The following is a 23,934-nucleotide window of genomic DNA, read 5'->3' as shown; positions in this document are numbered from 1 at the left end:
CGAAAATGAAACACTTCTCTGAGCGCAAGATGAATGAATGTCGTTATCCAATTCCCCACTGTCTCCTTTATCAAGGCATTACGCATTTCTCGTTACAACTAAGAGGACTCTGGGTGGACATGGCAGAAAGTCTCATTACCAGTTTCCCAGTGAGACTAGATTTCTTCTAAAGATTTCAAACATTATTGCTCTGGAGGGGTGTGTCAGTCGACAGGGGTGTCAGGAGAAGACAAGAGACGTGTCATTGTAAAGAGATGAATGAGGAGTTTCAGCTGGGAAGTCTAAGGACGAACCACAACCACCATCTGCACTCTGCAATGATTGTGACACTAGAGAGCAAAATCCACGCAGTGCTATTAAAGATAAGTCCGCTTCAGGGGGCTGAAGCGAGAGAGTGTTGTAATATCGACCTATGTTATCTACACACCATTAAAGCAAAGGAAATATTAGCCATTGAGACTAATGTTAGTGTGAAAGCACCGATTCATGTCGCACAAAGGCTACAACTTTGTACATCAGTAATCTGTTGCTCAACATATACGCGTCTTCTGTGCTGCTGCAAGCATTTGGTTCTGCTCGGCAAAACGATCCCCAAACAGTTTACCTCCGTTCTGCCTTTTCATTCGTCTTCATTTCTCGTTAGCCATCAAAGCAAAAGTGGGAAAAGTGGATCGAGTTAAGCTGTGAGGAACGCATGGGCGTGTCGAGCTTTGAAATACATGGAACACGATGGAAAAAATAAATCGGAATAGTTGTGATACGGAGGCAGAGAAAGAATTTAGTGGGAGAGGTATTAGCTGTGAGCGCCTGCCGTTATCATGACTGTGTGATGTATCTCACTTTGGCCAACACACCTCCCTAACAGTGAGAGATGCATGTTTAACAATCCAAAGTGATTCCTTTCTGAAACAGGAACACACACACATATACACACACACATATATATATATATATAAATATATAAAAAAAATGTGTGCTTGTGTGTAGGTAATACTTATATGCTCTTATACAGACAGAATTGAGTCATTTGTAATAACAATATTTGATGATGCTGTGAGAAGGTATCTGTGTGTATGTATGTGTGTGTGTTTGCGCTCACTAGGCAGCAGAGTCATTGAGCTGGTACTCTCTGGAGCGGCTGAAGCAGCCCTGCACCCCGCTGTCAGCCCACAGTCTGCGGATCACATTGGCCAAGTCTTCTGGGAGAATTCCCTGCTCTTCTGCTGCAGCAGACAGTGCAAAGAGCTGCCTTGCATCATCCTACACACACACACACACACACACACACACACACACACACACACACACACACACACACACACACACACACACACACACACACACACACACACACACACACACACACACACACACACACACACACACACACTTTCCTGGAAGACTGAACAGAATCTAATAAACACTTCATCTTAAACTTCTAGGCCATGAGATTAGGTTGTGATTCGCTGTTCAGCCAAATTGTCAAAGTCTCCGAAAACTAATCGCTCAAAGCCACTAATGGCGTCATTCAGTGTGTGAGCCACTGTTAATGCGTCTTCAAATCAAGAATAACCAAGATGCTTTACTTCTACTGCTGCAACTTCTTTCCTGCTAAGAATCACACATCAAAACGGACAGCACTGATTTTAGTCTAGCGATGAGCTTCCAAACAGGAGCTTTCCGCTATTAACCTTAACACCAGGACTAATGCGTATTTTAAACAATTAAAGTCTAGCGTGCGAGTTTCTAGTCTCAACTACAGCACCGACCAGGTTTTCCTACCGTTCTCGGAGCATCTCCATAATCAACCTTGAGGTTGCTCATGGCTTTGATGATGGCCATTATAGACTGGATGGTGTTGCTGTACACCACGGCTCTGTACTGCTTGCATTCGTCTTCCGAGTAGCCGTCCTCGTGAATGATTCTGGAAGATGAAAGATAGCAGGCATGAGACAGACTTTCAAGGTTTGCTTTGCTCTGTCAAAAGTAGCCTTAAATCATGAAAGATGCGCAGTGCGTTATGCTGAAGTGGGATATGTTCATACTGACTTTATAGATTATATGTGGAAACTCTGGTTGAGTGTTGCATCACGCGTTTGATGTCATTTTTAGGTTACATTACAAATTTTAATGGGAAGCTCTACCTGAAAGCATGCTTAATATGTTTTCATTGAGGAGTGTGTGTGTGTGTGTGTGTATAAAGATTCTGGTACTCATTTGATGGATGCTGCTACAGTTTCGTCGTCATTCGAACATATGACTAAAGGTTTGTGGACACCTGGCCTTCAAACCCATATCCGTTTGCTACATCGCAAATCAAAGTCAAGCTTTCGGCTATGTGGTGCAAGTGATAACGATCAGGTTTCACTGTTAGGCCCTGAAAAACTAAAGGAACAAGAGCTTACTTCTTACTCATTTTTCACCGGTGTACACCATCATATCAACGTGAAATCTAATACGGTAAACGTGGGACTCTGGAACGCAGCGCAGCTGCACGAAAACGTTGGCTCAGCTAGTCAGCTACATTTGCAAGATTGTGAGACATTGATGTTGATTAATGATGGCAGTATTACAGAGCTGGACCGATAAAGTAAATAAAGCACAGCTGCATCGGTCTCATTTAGGTATTAACCCCTCTGCTCTCAGCACTGGGCATTGTGGGTAATGGAGGAAGCTTTAACCTTAGTAAAATGATTCCTGCGTATAGCGATTTGCACAGTAACAAATACATTTTAGCATTATACTAAGCTTTAAAACAGATACAGGGTTTTAAAAAAAGAACACAGACAGCTCAGGGCAATAGAGACTTGGATTACTAGGCCACATATGTCCACCATATAAATACAGCACTGGAAGAAATATGAAGCAGCACTGGGCTATTATTTTGCCTCTGTAACATTATGTGGCCTGCAGGGAAGACAGGAGGGAGGTAATGTCTGTGCAAGCTGCTCTGTGGCCATTTTTATCTTTCTGAAGTGTAATAATTTGGGTTTTGAGCATTTTTATGTTCGCTTCCCATAAAAAATGGATCTGGAGCCTAACTGCCCCAGAGTAATGTGAATTATTAAACCTTTCAAGGCCAAGTGAGTGCGTGCCTGTGTGTGTGTGTGTGTGTGTGTGTGTAAGTAAAAGTGTGTGCCTGCGTGCGCACGTGCGTGTGTGTAGCTTTGTGTGATCACAGCCTTTTAATTTAATTGAGAGTATTACCCAAAGCAAATAAAGCAGAAAGGAAGGGACATGTTTTAATTAATACACATGGAATAAAAATTTACATTATTTATGCTGACTACACCAGACTTTCCAAAATATGACAATCCAACTGCAGTCATTCATTCATTTATTATCTCTGCGTCTCAACTGTTTAACAGCTGTATCTTGATATCAACGTGTTGAAATATTTTGACCCAGCAATAGAAATATAGCATAGAATTGTAGCAGTAGCCCTCATCAGATGGAACTAATCTTGGCTGCCGAGCATTAATATCATTTGCTGATGATTCGCGGGTTCCACCATGCTACAAGAGTTATAGTTTTACTCAATAAGCAAGCAGAACTAAAAGGTGGGAATAGTGCCATTTCTGCTGTACAAGAACATGACCCTGAGACCTCTTTAGTGTGGCTACAGAAAAGGTCAGCGCGTACAGTCGGACTGCTCGAGGAAAATCGGCGCTGAAGCAAAAGCTCTCTTTAGCGAATCGATATGAATCTGGAAGGATGAAATGAAACAAAGGGCAGTGAGCTCCTGTTCATCAGTCTGCTGGATTCTACTAAAGCTGGCAGTTCCAAATGCCTTATAAAGTTTACATTTGAAATTAATTGAATTAGAGTCCATTTGATTGAGTTTTTTAAAAAAATGCAGCCCACAACGTTCACCTGCAGCTCGGTCATGAATTATGAATAAAGCAGAATTATTCATTTCAATTGGCTAATAACAAATGTTTAAGAGATTCTCAAGGGGGGAATTATTGTTTTGATTTTATATTCATTCATTATCATCCTCGATGCTTTTGAACAGCGGTCAGTCCAAAAACGTGTTGATCATACCTGAAATCACATACACAAAATTCGACAATTGTTTGTGGACACCTGAACGCAAGATTTGTACGTGCTTTCTAAACATCCCATTGCACACTTAGTGTAGGTTATTATTGGAACAAATGAGAACTCTCCTGGAAAGATGCTCCACTAGAATTAAAAGTGAGGTTGAGGAGCAACAAGGGTGTAAGTAAATTCAGATACTGATACATCGTGAGGGTGCAGTCAGTGTTCCAGTTGATCCCAAAGGTGTTCAATAGGTTTGAGGTCAGAACTCGAGAGCAGGCCACTGAAGATTTTCCACTCAAACCCATGTAAACCATATCCTAATGGAGCTTACTTTGTGCATAGAGACATCGTCATACTAGAACAGGTTTGGGTCTCTTACAGTTGAAGGGAAGGGTTCAACTGTATGCCTCCAACTTTGTGGTAACACCAGTGGTGGATGAAGTACCCAAAGGATGTACTTGAGTAAAAGTAGAGATGCAGCAGGTAAAATATGACTCCAGTAACAGTGAGTGTGTCCCTTTAAACTTTCACTTGAGTAAAAGTACAAAAGTATTCTCCTTACAAATGTACTTGAGTAACCAAGTACTAAGATTTATTATGGCTGTAATGTTCCTATTATTATTTTATCACAAGATTCTTTGCTCAATCAACTCAGTTTATGTGAAAAGTCCCTAATGTTACTCCTAGCACAACAATCTCATAATAGAATGATCATGAGCCCAAAACCTCAAATTGTAAAACTAACGCCATGGGTGCCGTAGCAAGTCAGAGTCAACAGTTTCTTCCATCATTCATTTCTCTCAAAATGTTCTGTTGATGTTGAACTCATGCTGAACTGTATGTTCCTGTTAAGTAGATACCACCAACCGACAATGGCAACCACGCCAAGACCCAACGTCTCCCCCATTGATCAGTTTCCTCTCTGCTCCTCTCTGCTTCAGCTGAGACGTATTCTCAGAGCAGTTCACAAATCTGGACAGATTTCTGAGAGCTCCATTTCATGTAGAAATCTCACTCTAAATGCATTTATTGCACAATTAAATACGTCATTGAGCAAAATTGACCAAACTCTCAGACCCAAGAACCATAAAACTCTATGGCTAAAGTAGTAGTTGTATGTAGCTATAAGATACATACAACATCTATATTCTTATTTCTTTTAAATGAGTTTAAGCTGCACTGGAGATTCCCCTCACTGAACCCAGATCAGCACCTTTTCAGTACAATCACAGAAAATCTTTATGATATTACCTCAATTAATAATTGCCAGTTTAACTATAATCCAGCTCGACTAGTGAGGCTGTAATTGTTTTGTTGCTACACACATTATGATAAACTACATACTATAAATTAATGTTATTCAAGAAATATTGTTGCTGTGTGCAAAAGCATAGCAGGCAACACAGTATAACCAGTGCTATACAGTTATTAGCCTATTTTATTAAATGCATTATTATATACTATCTTTAAAACGAGACGAGTGATAGAGTTGCATGCAAACCTTTATCTTTAGCATTTTCGCCTAAATCCGGCAAAATCAGTTTAAACAGAGCGCACGCTCAACCTTAATTGTTGTCTTGCTGTGTGTGACCAGTTACGTTTTTATCCGCTCAGAAATAAAAAGGAACGACTGATTTAGCAAAAAGTCAGAGATTTGACTTTGAAATGTAGTGAACAAAAAGCTCCCCAAACGGGAAATACTGAAGTACAGATACGTGAAAAAAAACAACGACTTAAGTGCAGTAACGAATTACATTTACTTCGTAACTGTCCACTGGGTAACAACCATATACGACTGCCAAGGTCAAGTGTCTCAATACTTCTGTCCATATAATTCTTTTAATATGTGTAACATCAAATCTAATAATAGGAAATTTGGGCATTAGGACAATTTTCTTATTCAGACATTACATTTGCATTTATGATCCACATTCAGAGTCCTCAACTTACTGTTTTTTTTTTTGTTTTGTTTTTTTGTAAATAACTAATCATAAGCGGATCAGTTATATTAAGCAGACGCTTTCTACATCAGTGCCCTAATACATTAGAGACGAGTCAATTTATAATGCAAAAAATTTAATAATCACATTGAACATCAGCATCGTCATCATGTCAGTTTCCGTAGCCTCATTTCCTTCCTCAATCACAGTTTTTGACATTTAACCAAGTCAGTGATTTTGGTTTAAAGCAGTGCCATGTTTATAACACTGTTCATTAAATTCGATGGTATTTACACGTTGTTTTTTTTTTTTTAGTATTTTGTTAATACTCAAAAATTGCCACTTATTTACACTAACATGACCTTTGTAGAAGTTAAACCAAATTATCAGCCATATGGTCAATTTGGGTTGTTTGCCAAAGATCAGGCCACATCAGATAGAGTTTCCCAGGCCACTGCTCATATATTATAATAAGAATGCTCCCATAACAACAATGCCCAGTTAAGCAGAATCACAACCAGGGCAGCTTTTTCAGTGTCATAAAAACACAATGTACCTTAAACATGAGCAGAGCATTTAGCTAAAAGCACAGTAACAAAGATCTCGAGTGCGGACCAGTGCGGCATCTGGAACGCTGTGCTGCAAAGGAAATGAAACGGCGGTATGAGATAAGCGTCGAGGTGCTATAAACCGCCAGGCTGAAGTATCATTCGACTAATGCCGTTAAAGAACGTTCCTGATGTACAGAAAGAAAAGACGAGCAACGATTTGCTTCACTTCAACTACACGGGTCATAAACGCATACACTCGCCCGAGAGGCCGCAATGAGTTTATTGATGTTGATCTGCAAAGCTGACCTGATCTTGATTGGATTTATTGAACATAAATGCACCATACTGAAAATGAAAAAATACTGGCATTTTGAGAGAGAGGATGAATGAGGAAGAGCAAATGAGAGGACTGTTTTACTCACTTCATCTGCTTCACAATGGTGCTCTTTCCAGACTCCCCTGCACCTGCAGATATCAGAACAAAAACAGAGTCAGGTGAAATTGTGTTTGTGTTCTTTGTTTAGTTTTTTTTGCACTTGACTTGAAAAAATAAAAAATGAGCTACAACAATAGGGAAAATGTTGCCAATGGGAAGCTGTAAGTCGATGTTAATTCTAATAGGAGTTTTATGTCTGATTGTGGAGAAAATCATTCCATAAAACATGGTCTTTTGGCACTGCTGTGCAAAAAACTGTGGTTGAATTTTAAATAGTGTACACTACATGCAGGTTGTACACGAACATTATATCCTAAGTACAGCATTAAGTGGTAAACAGGAAGCATTGTGGCATTCGGTGTAACTGAATGTCAGTGGGACAAAAAAACAACAACAAAAAAAACCATGGTGTTAGAGATGTTCATCGACACTGAAATACCACAGAACCCAACAGCAAAGTGTTAAGAACCGGACAAACGCGCACAACACTCGTGTTTACCGAACAGCTCATTCCATACGGAGTTCCCCTTTTGCTTTTATAATGAATTCCACTCTTCTGGGAAAGCACTGTGTTTGGGAACATGGCTGTGGGGATTTGTGCTCATTCAGCTGCAGGAGCATTAGTGAGATCAGACACTGATGTGTGAGGTCAGTGTGGTTAAAATGACTAATGTGTTTATATTTTACAAACAGAACTAAACCTAGTATAAAAATACGCTGGGTGCAGAAACAAAATGACGGCAAGAAAAAACAGATTTTTTGGTCAGAAAATCCCAAGCATGCTTTTGGATGATTTTTTTTTCCCCCTCATTATTTCATTTCAATCTTCTTTTCCCCAAGAGAGAAATATCAACAATGTTGATTAAGAAAGCAACACCTCTAACTCAGAGTCAAAAATCAAGACAGTGTAGTCCAAATGAATCACCTCTAGTTTTCACTGCGATATCCAACAAATTGACTTGATAATTCATTTGTTAGCTCATAGTGCAGCCCTGCAACCTTTTCTTCTACGTTTATAATCTAATTCCCAATCAAATGACGTTTTTACTTTCATTTCTCTAATACACAGCAGACAACTATATTGTGTGTCTGATGGGGGAATGACAATTCAATTAAGGGTCTTGAACACTTCTTGTATTGACTTGCCACTCAAATCTATTAGATCAAGCAACAAAGTTCTGCTACAAAATGTTCCTGGACGAGTTGCTTACAATAACGTTACAATCCGAGAGCTTTCCAGACACAAAATGCTCCGAATTTGCTTTGCTTCTATTGCTTTTTTGATCTGACTCAATATTGCTACTGAATAAAATACACGTTTGTATCTTTAAAGCTCTCAAACTGTTTAGGAACAACACAAGTACATTAGGGTAGTGCATGCAGAGAAATGAATCTGGCTTAAAAATCCACTAACCAAGGACACGGAGAATAAAGTAATAAGGGATTGAGGAAAAGACAAAGACGGAGAGAAAGAGAGAAAAAAGAGAGAGAGAATTTATTTGTAGTCCACCCCTGGAGTCCACCTGCCCCAGCTGTGTCACTGCAAATCTGTCAGATTCAGTCTTCGCCAACTGAGTGCACCAGGCGCACCTGTCACACCCTCAACTGAGCTTCTCAATCCCTCTCCCTCAATTTTCGCCACCTCACAGGAAACACAGGCCAAAATGAAATGGGTGAGAACGCGCAGGAGGGGTAAATGAGAGCGCACATGGTGCTCGTACACAAAGTGTAAATTCGCCAACCCTAGAATTCTGCCTGCCGTTCATTCTCAAATAGAAGTAGTCAAAAATCTGCAAGCAATTAAGATAACGAGAAACGAGTACCTAGTCCGCGTCACGTTTTAATATCTTTACACACACGTGCTCATGATGGTTTATTGGTGAGCCTCATCGCAGACATGTACATCTCGAAGATTTTGCATCTGTATCTTTTTTGCCGTATCGCGAAAAACAATCCTGCGACGTCTCGCAGTCGAAATTGATGGGTGTGAAAATGGGGGTGAACGTGTGCTCAGACCACCTTTAAAGATCAACCTTCACTCATTAACTACGCTTCATTCTCCGTCCTTCTGGCCCACTCATGATTCAGTGCAAATTGAGACTTGCTTGCTGCACAGTGCTGCTGGCAGGCTTCTCTTAAGTCAGTGTGAGAAATGCACTCCCTCCCATCACAGCCATCTGGTAAATCTGAACAACAAGGCTGGACCAAATGCTAATTAATCCTACACGTCGCTGCGAAACACTTCCTACTTATTCAAAGCGAGGCGAGGGAAACGTACAGCGCGCTGAAATACACAGGACAGAGTCTAAAGCCTACTGATACATACTGTAGGTACAAGACAAGCACTTGCACACTCCTAATTTGTCTCATTAGAAAAATGAATGTAACCGAATACACATTGGCAGCACATATAAAAAGATGATGACAGCATTGTGCTGAACACCTTTATGCTGAATATTGGCAAGGCTGTGATTAGCTACAGCACTCAGCCTGCAGTTTCATGACTAAGCCAATATGCAGTAAAACTTCAATCCTGCTTTTAGAGTATTGCTCGGGATGTGAAGAACGTGTACACCTCCATAGATGATCTTTCACTCTAGAACCATACTAATAATTTAAAATCGATTTTGAAATTGGTGGAGATTTTTACGTTTGTGGACACCTAACCATAAGATTTGTATGTGCTTTCTAAATATCTCTCAACACAGTCTCCATTTGCTGTTACAATCACCTCCATTTTTCTGGGTAGATGTTCCACTAGACTTTTTTCTCTACCAATACAGAGGCAACCTGAGGTTGTGCCAGCTCCAGCCGTGTCCCACCTCATGAAGATTATGGACCTTTAAAGAAGTAGGTGCCGACCCCGAAAATATCCCGAACTATCTAGAGACGTACAAGAGCCATTTAGATTCCACTTCATGTGGAGTTTGGACACTGGACCTCTTTGAGTGTTTAAAGGCTCTGGCATGGAGAAGCTGGTGATGGATCTATGATGATCTCAATGTTGAGCTATTTTATGAGTTGCTTAGTAGCTCCTGGTTCCATAACCAACTGTACACTGCAGTGCTCATGCTAGTTCTTACTCTCCAGTGTTCTGTATTGTTTTAAAGACTATAATCACACTCACTGGTTTGGTATCACCCAAATAAGGATGGTTTCCTTTCGAGTCTGGTTCCTCTCAAGGTTTCTTCCTAATAAAATCAAGGAGTTTTTCCTTGCCCAGGCTGCTCATCATGAATAATGAATAATAAATCTCTCACCTAAACTCTTAAATTCTGTAAAGCTGCTTTGAGACAATGTCTGTTGTGAAAAGCGCTATAGAAATATACTTGACTTTTGAGCGTGAGCATGGTGATTAATGCTCAAGTGCTGATGTAAGAGGTGAGAGCTCTATAGCAGGCCACTAAAAATCTTTCACTGCACCCCATGTAAACCCTATCTTTATTAGGATTACTTTGTGCACAGGGCATTGCCTGCTGGAACGTGTTTGGGTCTCCCAGTTCAAGTGAAGGGGGAAAATATAATGCTACCACATCTAAAGACATCCTATACAAATTGTGCACCTCGGACTGTGTGCTAACACTATGGGGAAGAACCTCAACTGGCTGGAAAAGTCAGGTGTCCCAATACTTTTGCGTGTAAATAAACAAAAACGGTGGCTAGGTTTAAATCAATGCTTAATGCAGCGAAAATGAAAGACAAGATATAGGCTATAGCATTCTATTTTACTGTGTACTTTCCCTGTCAGCTTCTTCCTTGATTCCTGCTGAAGCTGGGTATTTCCACCAATAATAAGAGCGAGTCTTGCGGCTTATGAACAAAAGTGTTAACGTCATAGTAGCGTCTGAGGTTGAATTTCGATCAGCAGTTAAACATGTTCTTGCCCTACCCATATGGTTATCAGTAATTTGAATGTGGATTTTTTTTTTATTATTGATTTTAATGGTTCTAGGGATCATCTAACACTGATGAAACCGTCTGATCTCACGCCAACTTTTAATTCGGCCTAAGATATTCCCAGGGCTTAATAACTGACTCATATTTGGTTATGTTTAGTTCATTTAAGAGTTAATAGTTAACCTTTCATTACTGCTTTGCACATCTTAATAGATGTATTCTATGTGCCATTGCGGGTTACAGCGTATAAACTCATATCATATTTTTTTTTAATACAACAGTGACCCTTCACCCCCTTTCAAAATTTCGGCAATAAATAGCCGTCGCACTCATCAGCTGAGCAGAACACCGTCGAGCACAAAAAAAACCAAGATGCTCACATATATAGATAAATCTGACTGGATTAATTAAATGTGACCACGTTATTTAATTAACAGAAGAGAGAGAAAGAGAAAGAGAGGCCACAGAGAGCAGTTATACCGATTGCTTGACAAAAGTGCACTAATGTAAACCGTAACTTGTTTTCATATACACAGTGGTGGAGATGTAAGGGCAAAGTACGCACGTCTTCATAGGAAGCGGGCTTGTTGTGGGCCGTATTTACAAAATGAACTTGCCGACGCTGAATGAGGGCACGTTCATGCTATGCAAAAGGTGATTTTGTCTGTCTCTGTGTGCATAAAACTTCTCTCCCTCCAACAAATTAAAATATTTCATTACTGGAAATACCAAAATCCAACACCCTAATTGCAGAACACCCCTCCAAACTAATACCTTGCAGAAGCACTTTTTGCCTTTATTAAGCAATCAGGTCGTTGTCTAACTTCACACAACTACACTTTTAGAATCCAACTCTTCTTAGCAAATAGGGTGTGTAGACTTTTTTTTTTTAATATCCACTGTGTATGTGGGTGTGTGTATCCACGTATAAGGAAACATAACCTGCATTACAGAAATTACAGTAGGGCTAAACTCAGGAGTCTATGACTGAACTAAAGATTGTCTCTACGAGTTACAAAAGAACTCTATAGCACTTATGTCCAGACATAAACGTGCAAGCATATATGACAACAACAGATCTAACTGAAGAGTCGGTGTCCTAAGAGTCATTTTTGACCAGCTCTGGGAATGTCACCATAACCTCAGCAGGAAGCGCAGAAATTATACGTCCGACTTTGAAACATGTCCCGCGCTAAAACCTTCCTGTCAATGAGGAGATTCACAGTATGTTCCCAAGATTCCATTTGTGACCTTAATATGAAATGCACAATAAGGAGAGAAAACCCAAAAAAAACAAGTAGCTTATTTTTCTGAAAGAAGCCACTGAAGAAACTGTCACAGGCAAATTGTTTCCTGGAGCTGTCAAAGAATGACCTTTACAGTTATGGAATAAAGGCAAATAATTAAGTACACGGGTCACAGTGGTTAACACAAAAACATAATTGCTTCAAATGGCCAAGTCGTATATCTTGAACTGTACATTTTAACTCTGTGTTCAGTGTTGGTTTTGGCTATTTACGGCGATATAAAATACAACAGCAGCCCTAACCATAAGCAAAGCACATTGTACCAAAACAAAAAGAACAAACAATGACAAAGTAAAATATTTACATCCAACAACAGCAACCCTTGAGCCAAGAGGTGTTAACCCTGTGAGCCCAATACCATCTCTCTAGAGGTCTACAGTACAATGCTAATGCTCGCTAATAGCAGAAAAAACAGAGAGCTTATAATTGATCTCTGAGGAACACACTGGAAACAATTACCTTGTTTTTTTTTTTTTTTCTATTCACTATTCCCAACCCAATGAAAACGGCAAAACAGAGTTTAATTGGATGTGATCGGTGTGTTATTGTTCGTGGAGGACCAATTAATTAAAACTGAAAGAATATTTATTACTTAACTGTGCTTAACGAGAGCGGGGAGGTGGAGAGCTGAGCTCAGGTGAGCGGGAAATATAATCAGCCAACTGACTCATTAATTAGCACAAGGTCATATTTACCAAGTCTGCGAGGGCATACAGATGGGCAAAATAAAGGGTACTTGGACCAGGGATCCCAGTTACGGCTGCTGCATTTGATATGAGCCTCGATATGAGCCTCGATGCGAGCGAGCGAGCGAGCAAAAGAGAGAGAGAGAGAGGCGCAAAGAGAGAGGGATGATTGTATGTCCGAGTCTTACCTCACAAAAGCCTCTGTGAACTTGCCTGGCAAAGTAGACAGGCCTCTTCTGTTTGGTGTCATTTGGACCAGCAACAATAAGCATCTAAATGAGATACCAAATGGCCCTGTAGCAATTAGTGATGGGAGATGACCACGGTCGCCGCCTCTTTTCCACAGCCAACAAACACACAAGACAACCCCTTCAAGGGCTCCATACAAGTTTCAAAACACTTCAATGTGAAAGAATTCATTTTAGATTTGAACATACAAACCAGTTGCAATACACAGTATAAAAATTAAATCGCTAATACCCAACAACGTATGTGGATAATCTAATTAAAAGAGGAATAATACCACCTTTTGGGTTCCATATTTCTGAAAGATGATTCTTCGACTGTTTTTCGAAGAAGTCGCTAGAGTACTCGACTGCTAGTAATCCTCTAGGTGCTTGGCATTCAAAGGGACTATTTAATCGCCCGAGAGAGAGAGAGCTCTCGGAGTGGACACGAGCTCTTAATCCAATTCAGCAAGCACGGTGAATAAAGGCAAGGGTCCTGTCGGCACATGTGTATTTGTATGTGTGTGTATAAATATATGCCCCCACAGGCTTTCAAGTTATTAGCTTCCAATAATTAACAGAGCAGAAGTGTTCGGTCAGGCTAATGCTGTTATTCCTAGCAGGGTGCCATTAGAGCAAGCTGCAGTCGACATGTAGTGATGAAGCGGGTCAGAGTCGGATAGAGATGGCTAGTGTTCTAAAGGTCATCCTTGTCTCACCCTAAAGCCAGGTCTGTCAGCTTAATAGGCAGGGATGCTATTTGTCCCCTCTATTCTGCTTCATTCATCATGAGACGTGTTCTGACACGCTCGGAGTAGATCACATTCGATGCAGTAGGACTGAGTTGTATGATGAGGGAGGATATAGACATGGATCATTAAAAGGTGTGGTTCAGGCAGAATAAGGAAAAGCTAAATGGCAAGGGAAACTATTCATGGAAAAACTGACTGCGGTAGGCTGAGCCTGGGAAAGGCTAGTGGAAGGGTAGGGGGAAAAAGGGTGAGGTAGAAGAGAACAATGAGAGATGGAAAGGACAAAGCAAATGACAAAAAGGAGCGTTTGCTTTTAAACAATATTATAACTTAATAGTAAACGCCAGGTATCCTTATTTTATTTCAAAACACCCTCAAAGCATTCTTACAGAATTCACAGCTCTGTAAGATAATGCTAGAACAATATAGTACGTTTTCATATGTGCAACATCCAAGTTAGAAGCATGCAATGTGCTAAAATGAATAGAGAAAATCTGAAAAAGCTCATCCGAGAGGTTCCAGGCTTCCAACCTAAGTAAAATCACTATATGGTCCAAAGTTTGGTGGCACCTTCACACAGGGGTGGTAAGGTTTGGGACCTTTCTTGAGCACTCCCATTGCTGCTAACAAACACATTTAAAGCTGGAATTCTCACATTAATCACTTCAGTGTTATGTTTGAAAACAGCTTTAATATATTTCACCTACTGCTGAATGGACTACAGCCCTATGGGAAAGCAAATCCACACAACCAGAAATTCCACTTGAAATGAAGCAGACTAAACATTAAGAACCTGTAATGATGCTAAATTAAGAGAAGAAAAAAGAAAAAAAAGGCAGGGGAAAAAACTGCACTGCTTTCATAACTCAGACCGTCGCCATTCTCTTTTATACCACTGGGACTCAATAGAAATAAATGTGTAGATTTTATACTTATACATAACTGGCTCTATATATATATATATATATATATATATATATATATATATATATATATATATATACACACACATACATACACACACATAACTGGCTCTCTCTCTCTCTCTATATATATATATATATATATATATATATATATATATATATATATATATATATATATATGATGTTCCACTAGATGCATTGCGGTTGTGGAGTTTATATGGTTATGGTTTATAATTCAGACACTAAGGTTTTAGTAGGTAGAAAGGTTTAAGTCAGGCTTTGATGTAAAGTGAGAAACCCTGAGGTGCAGTCAGCGTTCCAATTTATTCCAAAAGTGTTCGATAGGGTGGCACTTTATAGCAGGCTACTGAAGATCATCTACTCCAAACCGTGTAAAACTATATGTTCATGAAGCTCGGTTTGTACACAGGGGCACTGGAACAGGTTTGGGTCTCCCACTTTCAAATGATGCTACCACATCCAAAGACATCCTTAGTTTACCTCCAAGCACATATGGCTGGAAATACTTGTCCACATTTAAGGGAGGGGAAAAAAAAAAAAAAAGTTTTTCTTCCTTATTGACTTTCACAAATAAAAAAAATCATTTGTATGCTGTAATCTGATGCTTAAAATAAATTTGTGACAATAGTTTGATGCACGTTGATGTAACTGCAGTGTACATGTTTCTAAATCCTGCCACCTGCTGCACTGCACACAATCAACCAGGCAAATCAACGCACAGACGATAAACAACCTTTGCAGAAGAGTAGGCGAGAGGAAATTGAGAACAAATAAAATTCGAGTAAAACCTGCTAGCTGCAGCAAAACCAACCAACCAACCATTAGGCATAATTGCACTTCCAAAGATCTTAAATCTAGCTAATGATTTCTACGCCACACTCTTCATAAATGTCCTTTGTAATGGTTCTTAAAACTCTGCATAATGCTTGCGAATGCTTCCTGCATAAAATCTCGCTGTGCTGTAAGAGGAGTGAAACACAGCCGGATCTTGTAGTGTAGAGTCACTCATCCACACCTCAGCACTGTTGCTCATTACCACTTGTTTTCGGAAAAAGATTCGCTGCTGGTGACCGAGAGCAATCTTTCACAAGCCAAAACTAATTCAAACAATCAAAACAAAAGCAAAAAAAGACGATAGTATTAAAAGGCTAAATGAAGATTCACACTGAGGCTATGAATTAGACTGGCCCTTTAACAGTTGTCCAAGGAAACGACTGGCCATTATTTAAATCTCTACTTGCCCGTCCCACCACCTCATTCCTCTTCTCTCACCCCGTTTTCTCTCTCACACTTACTCCCTGAGGGAACACGGCCACATCCCTCGAATGTTCGTGTGGACGGTCATCAAGCATGCCTGTCTTATCAGATCAAAGTTCACAGAGTGAAAGTGCAATCATGCAGGCATCCACGGAGGGGTGGAGAGAATAAGCAAAAACAACTCGAACAAACAGATTCAGTAAGGCTACTCGAAATTCTCTTCAGGAATTTGGTTTGCACTTGAACTACAGCTTTACACCCTTCAGGTTTTCAAGCCTGCCAAAGACAAAATTTTAAAAGTTAATAAAAATAAACACTTGCAAAGAGCTGCATCATAAATTTTATTGTTTTACTTTGAAACCTCAAATCAAAGGACATGAATTAGAAGTTGCTCATCCTGCTGGACCAGGAAGCAGATCAGATCTGATATTCAGTATTTGGATTGGGCTTATGCTGGCAAATAATTATTGTTTGGATATTGGGAAAATATAGATATTGATTTTATTAAATGTCATATTTACAATTGAAGCAGAGAGGTTTTTTGTTTTCAGTATGGGTAAAAGAAACAGCATGGAAGTGATGAAAGCATAGCCAAGACTAGGTATGACCTCGTGACTGAAGAGTTGTTGAAACAGATAAATGATGAGCTCTGTTCAAAATGTATTTAAGCATGGCTAACTCGCACAGGTGGGCTTTCCAATTCATCTACTCTGTGAACCAATCTTTGGCTCCTAGACGTGGGTGGGTCCTACGTCGGTTTGTGAGACGGGTTCACGTCGTCACCCCCTTGTGACCAAAGGCAGCCTGTGAAAATCTGATGACCTGAACAGTAATTTCAGATGACCATCTCGCAACATTAAATGGTGCGTTGACCAACAAAACAATGCACCATAACTTCTATACCATGAAGTCAAAACACTAAAACAAAAGCCTTTGTAAAATTGGCATCCCGTGAACATTAATTTCGTTTTTTTACCCCTAGTTCATGCTGATGAAGCTTCATCCTATATACTTACTGACAAAATCACACAACCATGCTTGTACTGCATTTTTTTATTCCTTTTTCACTGGATGTAAAAGGGTGGCATGCGCACTGTTAACCCCATTTAGTCGGTCGTTCCGTGTCCCGTTTGACCTTTCCCGTTTAAGATGTTGGTCCCGGGTAATTAAAGTTCATTCGGGGCTTGATTAAACACCAACACGCTCGAACATCAGAAGTGTCTGAGAACTTTATTACGGATATGTGGTTCCTGACATTTCTTCAAACGTAATTTGTAGCCATGACTCATAGAGGGAGTTAAACCGAGGCTATTATCTGTGCTACACCTCCGGCTGGCTGAAGCTCAATACATGGAGCAAAGAAGGGCGAATAAATCGGCCATTTTTTTTTTAATCACCGCACAGCTGTTAGGAATGTATAGTAAGTGCACCGGACCAGTTTTTCCTCTATATATTAACTGAAGGAACAGCTGATTATATCGCTCTCGCCCCAGTGCGCTCTTTCCACCGGTCTGTCGCAGGTGTCCCCGCAGACTGTAGATGGAATGATGTCTCCAGGGTGCTACGAGTGAACCGTGTCTCCAGAGTCCCTATAATCAGCCAACTTAAACCAAGCCTGGAGGGAGCGCTTGATTAAAACTTCTGCTGCTCTGTGAGTTTTAGTTCCATTTATGTTGTTATTCAAATTCTCTATAGACCCACGTTTTCTCATTAACTAGTCCAAGATTTTCTTTAGTTTCCATCACATCGAGCCCTGACAAGAGATTTTCTCTTTTCATTCCAAAGGTTATTCATGAACAGACTGTAGATTCTCAACATTGGCATTTGGGTTTTTCTTTTCTTTATGTTTAGGTACATTTGTTCGTTTTAACACATAAAATGTTCTGAATCTTACAGATCACATCATTAAGGGTTAAAAGAATGTGCTGTTGCTCATTTTCCTTTTGCAGAATTACAGCTTATAAGTCTTAGGCTACTCTACTATTAAATGATTTGAAGTCTGGAAATTGCAGGTTCGCGCACACAGTCACGTTCATTCAAAGCATATCACGCCCTTGAAAAACTACCTTTTTTGCTGTGGTTTCACAGCGACGTAGCAACAAACAGCCATTTAAACCGGCTCATAAAAACATTTACAATGCCTCAAATCAGGCAAATACAAGTAGAGTTAGAACTAATGATCAAACGAAACAGAAGAATGAAAGGAAATATCATAGTGGTTGATAATTTTCAGTATTCTGAAACTGCTCATCTGAGGTTTTCACACCTAAATATCTAGCAAGCAGCAGCTCTAAAGGCAGAAGAACCTCAAAAGAGATCACATCAAATCATGAACACGTATATCCACACTTTACATCTGCGCTAAACTGAAAAGCATCCCAGAATGCACAACGTGAAACCCCATGCAGAAGCCACGTCCGTCAGCCATGAACAAACAAAATGGGAGGTTACAGAGGGCACGGCTCACCATAACTGGACAATTTGAGAGCGGAAAAACAGCACCTGTTTTTTCCCCCCAATCAACTGCCCAGTTTTACCATTCATTCAATGTAGGAAATAAAATAAACATCAGTGTGAAGTCCAGATTAGTTTTGGCAAAAATAACAGACACAATTGAGAACAAAACACTCGCTGTTTTTGTCTAAAACCTCATGTCAAAAAAGCACTCGATATTTTCTAAAAACACCTGCATGCATGACGTTCTTTAGAGGTTTGAAGGACATGTGGCACATGATTCTGAGTGCAAATTCAACTGGGTGGTACCAAAAATGTTACAAGAAATTGTGGAATCTGTAAAATAAAAATAAATAAATAAATAAATAAATAAATAAATAAATAAATAAATAAATAAATAAATAAAAACACTTGTCATGCTTAACCTGCAGAGTGAGATTATTATCGAATACATTTTGATGCTTTTGTAAACCGTACTTACGTCTCTAAAACCACTGACTAATAAATAAAACGGAACAATGTCCAGAAAAAAACATTTACGGCACAGACCATTTTCAGATTGACATCTACATATGAAAGGTCAGTTTCCACAGAATAACCAGCTTTAAATCTACTGCAGCTCACCAAGAGAGGGAAGGGGGAAGACGAGGGGGAGAAGAAAAAAAAAAAAAAAAAAAACACCACCATACACAATATTCCTGTATTGCAGGTCCCTGAAAATCAGTGTCAGGAAGTCTAGGCTGTATATTTGTCTAATTTACGAAAAATCCTCTCGTGCATTATGCCACAGAAAGCAATTTGTGGGTGGGAGGAATAGTGAAGTGGAACAAATGATTGCGAAAGAGAAAGTGGGTCAGAAGCCCATGACTGGCCACTACTGCAGTGCAGCAACAAAGCAGCTCGATCCTCCTCCACTACTCTGTTACACTTTTTTTTTTTTTTTCTGAACCATGAAAATGCAGCGGTGTATATGCTGCTTCACGCTGTCAAGCTGTAATTTCCCAGTCTCGCTTTTGTAAGAAACCTGTCTAGATGAATCTCTCTGACTGGCACTGCTGAAGGAACTTGCGAATAGGATAGCGAAGCCACACTGAGAAAGGCAAGTGAAAGAGGAACTGTTTTGCAGTCGAGTTCAAATGCTGGATTTCTGCCTGTTCAAACAGGCAATCGGTTCAAAGCAGAGCAGTGCATCAAGTCTCCGCTTATTAATCAATTCATCATCTCTGCTATACAAGAAACTCGCACTGGGCAAAATAAAATAAAAAAATAAAAATAAGAGAAGGGTTGCCATGTCTCTCAGTTTAATACCACTATGTAATTGCAAGAAAGAGGTCCCAAAAGATATTAGTATTTATACAGCTGTCAACTCTAACCCCCTGTTTATGGAGTATCGTTGTCTTGCATGTTTTCCCTGCTCACAGTCCACCTGACTTAAGATGAAGAGTGCGTTTTAGAGCTGGAAAAACACTACAACGTGCACGGCAGGGTGGAGGGGGTTGTCAGAAAACCAGGATTTTAAAGTCGTGTTTTAGTGGGGCATCGATCGAAAAATTTACAAAAAAAAAAAAAAAATGTTCAGCTTTTCAGTCATGGCCCTTGCAATACTCGTCAGTCAGTTATTGTTAGGAGGGCACTACAGAGAGAGTATAGATAACTAGCTAGCCAAGTGCGTGTCAAGTCTGCCTGTGCACAAAGCAAGCTCCAGTAGACGTTCTGTTCAAGAACTATGAATTTAACCCGATTGAACAGCTTTGAGATGATTTGGAATGCTGACTGCACCCCAGGTCTCCTCACCCTGCATCAGTACCTGACTTTACTAACACCCTTTAGGCTGAATGAGCACAAATCTCCACAACTGCTCCCCAAAACCTGGCAGAACATTTTCCCAGAAGAGTGGAGGTAATAACAGCAAACAGAGACTAAATGTGGACACATGAATCTAATGGTCAGGTGTCTAAACCCCCCCCCCCCCCAAAATATATAGTTCATCATTACTGTCTAACGATCTTTGGGACTACTGTGGAGGACATGAGCATACTGACCGCCAGTTACCTAAAGTATTTTATTACTAAAGCAGGGTGATTTAGGTTTGCACTAGACCTGTGTGCAGATCTTTAAATCCAGTGAAGAAACCAACAAAAGGAAAAAAGTCTAAAAATCCACTGTCATCTTACTACAAAAGTTAGTGATAATGATTCAGTAAAACAATGAAATGAACATTTACTCATATGTTAATAAAATAAATAAATAAAAAACAGCCAGTTATACACAATAAATCGCATGGTGCACGTTTTAAAAATATCACTATCAATATGACGTCTTCTGTGCTTCGTTCTAGAATGCGTGTTAGAGCCGGATCTGCACGGCTTTCTTTCAAAATGCCTTTTTTTGAACAGGAAGGAAGCAGAGCCTGTGTTCTTTTAGGAAAAAGTGACTCCCTAACTCAAACAAGCTAGAGCTCCAGGTTCAAAGCCAAAAGATGGCAGACAGAACTGTTACTCCATTTTAGGATTATGTTTGTGTAAATGAACTGCTGTCCAGCAAGAACACATCAAAGTGAATATGTATCTTAAGATAACATTTTACATATAAATCAAAATGGAATTATCTTAAATATAAATACCTAATATTTATATCAACATGCCAACTATCAGCTTTCTGCTCCAAGTTTGCAGTAAACTTCCAAGCATTTGTCTCTGCTGAAACAAACGTATTAAAGCTTCAGGTTCAGTCTCGTTTAAACGTTAACGACTAAACCCCTTTCTGACTTAATCCTCCTACTACACCCTAGAGAATACAGTTAAAAACTGTTAGCACCCTGTGGGTGGAGCACTGACTCACTAGTGCCTAGGTTAGAAAAACCTACATCCGGACCCCAACACACACACACACACACACACACACACACACACACACACACACACACACACACACACACACACACACACACACACACACACACACACACACACACACACACACACACACACACACACACACACAGAGCTTTCATATTCTTCTGTTCAATCCAGATATGAGAGCGACACAAGAACAGCATGCAAAGTCAGGTTCCTTTTATGGGTTTTAGCGGTGTAATAAGGGTGTTTCTATTCATATTGATGCATTTTGCAAACAGATCAAACTCCATGCTTTATTAGTTCACCCTCACACATTTAGTGTGTGGAAAATTTCAAGCGGCTTTTCCGGAGAGACAAGAAAACCACATCGCAATACTGCGCAAGATTTAATAAATAAATACACGAGTTAAAATAATTATAAGTTTCATTAAACAAAGAGTTTTCCATAACCTACTGTATTTGAATGTAATACGGCTATTAAATGCACTAAATGGATTTAGTTTTCGCCGAAATTCAATACAAATGACAATTTGAATAAAGAAAAAGTACTTAAAAGTACTAAAATAATCAATAGCAGCAGCCTTAATATATACTATAATAAAGTACATAATAAAGTTAATATTACAGTGAGATGGCATTATACATTTAAGTCACACTTCCACCTTTTGCTTCCTTTTTATCAGGAATCAGGAAAGACTAGAGGTTAAAAAAGAAACCTAAACAAACAAACAATTATAGAAAACTGCACCGACTATGCTGAAGCTAAAAGGAAGAAGCCTAAAGATTTCCTAAACAGTTTGGTGTATGGGGGCGCTATGGCTCACTAGTCATTTACAGTGATGACGGCCAGTGAGTGGAGGACCAAAGCATTGTGCTGAATCCACAAAATAGACACTATATGGACAAAAGTACTGGAATAACTGTCTTTAGCAGCCAGTAGCTCTGTTACTACAAATTTGAAGGCCCCACAATAGTCTTTGGGCAGCATTTCCTTTACTTGTACTAGAAAACCTAAACCTGTTCCGACATGACAACGTCCCAGTGCAAGATGCGAGCTTCTTCAAGATACAGTTTACATGGATTGGTTTGGAAAGCATTGCGCGCCCTGCTATATAGCGGTGGCCTCAACCTACGTGAACACCTTTTTGGTAGATTCGAAAGCACCCCAGGACCAAGTGGAACATCTTCCCAGAAGAGTGGACGCCATTATATCAGGACTAAATGTACAACAGGATGTGCAAAAAGCACAATTATACGGTCGGGTCCACAAACCATTGCCCGTATATGTACATGCATGTTTGTGTGTGTTGGTGTACCACATGTACATAGTGAAAGAACACATCTGCTACTGCCTCCAAAGAAAATCCTATACAACGATGTGTCTCAAACTTTGATCAAACCATTTTGGAGAAACAACCACATATGGCTGGAAAAGTCAGGTGTCCCAAAACTTTTGTTCATATCGTGAATATGTATAGAGAGACATACTTAGTAGGTGAGTAACAATACAAAAAACAAAATTCAATACATTGTCCCTTACCTTAGCTGGAAAACCCCTGTGTTTTTGCAGCTAACCAACTAGAACCATGCTCCAGTTAAGGGAAGTCTGTTCTTTTCAGAGCACCATATAGTCGAAAATTCTGCAAATGTCATCACATGAAAGGTTTTCCACCACATGACTGTCATCTTTGAGTTGAAGCATATCAAACGGTGTACTATTTCCTTTGTTTGCATTCTCCACGTGATATACCATAAAGGCTGAATACTTTATCTAGTGCCTTTTACAAATAGTGCAGGAAGACCTTTTGAGATTCAGCTCCAGAAAAATCAGTCTTTAAGATCATGGTAAATGGTAATGGTAGAATGGTAATCAATGGTAAAGCTTAGCACTCATTTCTCTGCATTTGAAGAAACAGGTCAGCCATGAAGTATAGCTTGCTTCTCTTAACTTTCAATAAAATGTACAATTAGCAACTATAACTTCACATGGCCTTCTGATTACTTTTACTATATGAGAAATACAGCTGTAGCTCGACACACAAGACAATAACCTCCTCATAGTTTTACGTATAGAGTCATGTGACTAGATCCATCCAGGATACCAGACAGCTTTGGGTTTACCTTTGATGTGGACACATGAAGGCTGTTGATAAAGTGCCAATCGAACGTCGCCGTCGCCTAAACGCCATTAGTTCAGCCAGGCTTATAGACCGACAGCTTCGTAAATCAAGGATATTTTTCGGCGCTGCTTTCGCTGGCAGCCGAACTACTGAGAGGGGTGAAGACTGAGCGCAGTTCTAAGAACAGGTCACGACCTTGAGGGAACTTTCTAGAGCTTCATCTCCTTCCTCTCAAGGCATTTAATATCCAATTCCCTTTGAGTGCATCCATCAAGAGAGAGAGAGAGAGAGAGAGAGAGAGAGAAAGAAACTAAATTCTGTTCATTCTAAATGCAGTCAGGTTTCCTCAGGCAGGAGTGGACTAAAATCGGCAACATGTAATTATATAATTTATACACAACTTTAACACATGGGCGTGTGGTTATTTTAGAGCCTCGGGTGGACATTTTATCTGGGCC

The 23,934-nt window shown here is 39.8% G+C and overlaps 1 protein-coding gene across 4 annotated transcripts in view; it reads right to left on the bottom strand.

Moving 5' to 3' along the window:
* Positions 1–23,934, bottom strand: part of gnai2b (guanine nucleotide binding protein (G protein), alpha inhibiting activity polypeptide 2b) — a 44,405-nt gene that overhangs the window by 5,739 nt on the left and 14,732 nt on the right. For 3 of the 4 annotated variants that reach the window (XM_083534077.1, XM_083534079.1, XM_083534078.1), the window contains exons 2-4: positions 6,958–7,000; positions 1,783–1,924; positions 1,100–1,260 (exon numbers count right to left, since the gene is read on the bottom strand). In XM_083534077.1, the coding sequence (XP_083390203.1) occupies positions 1,100–1,260; positions 1,783–1,924; positions 6,958–7,000 (346 nt within the window). Of the gene's footprint in view, positions 1–1,099; positions 1,261–1,782; positions 1,925–6,957; positions 7,001–19,187; positions 19,253–23,934 lie in introns of those variants that run through there. The other variant, XM_083534080.1, reaches the window with a different exon arrangement.

The sequence above is a fragment of the Silurus aristotelis genome (genome assembly GCF_946808225.1).
Source record: "Silurus aristotelis genome assembly, chromosome: 2".
Taxonomy (NCBI): Eukaryota; Metazoa; Chordata; class Actinopteri; order Siluriformes; family Siluridae; genus Silurus; species Silurus aristotelis.
This window is presented reverse-complemented; position numbering and strand designations above follow the sequence as displayed.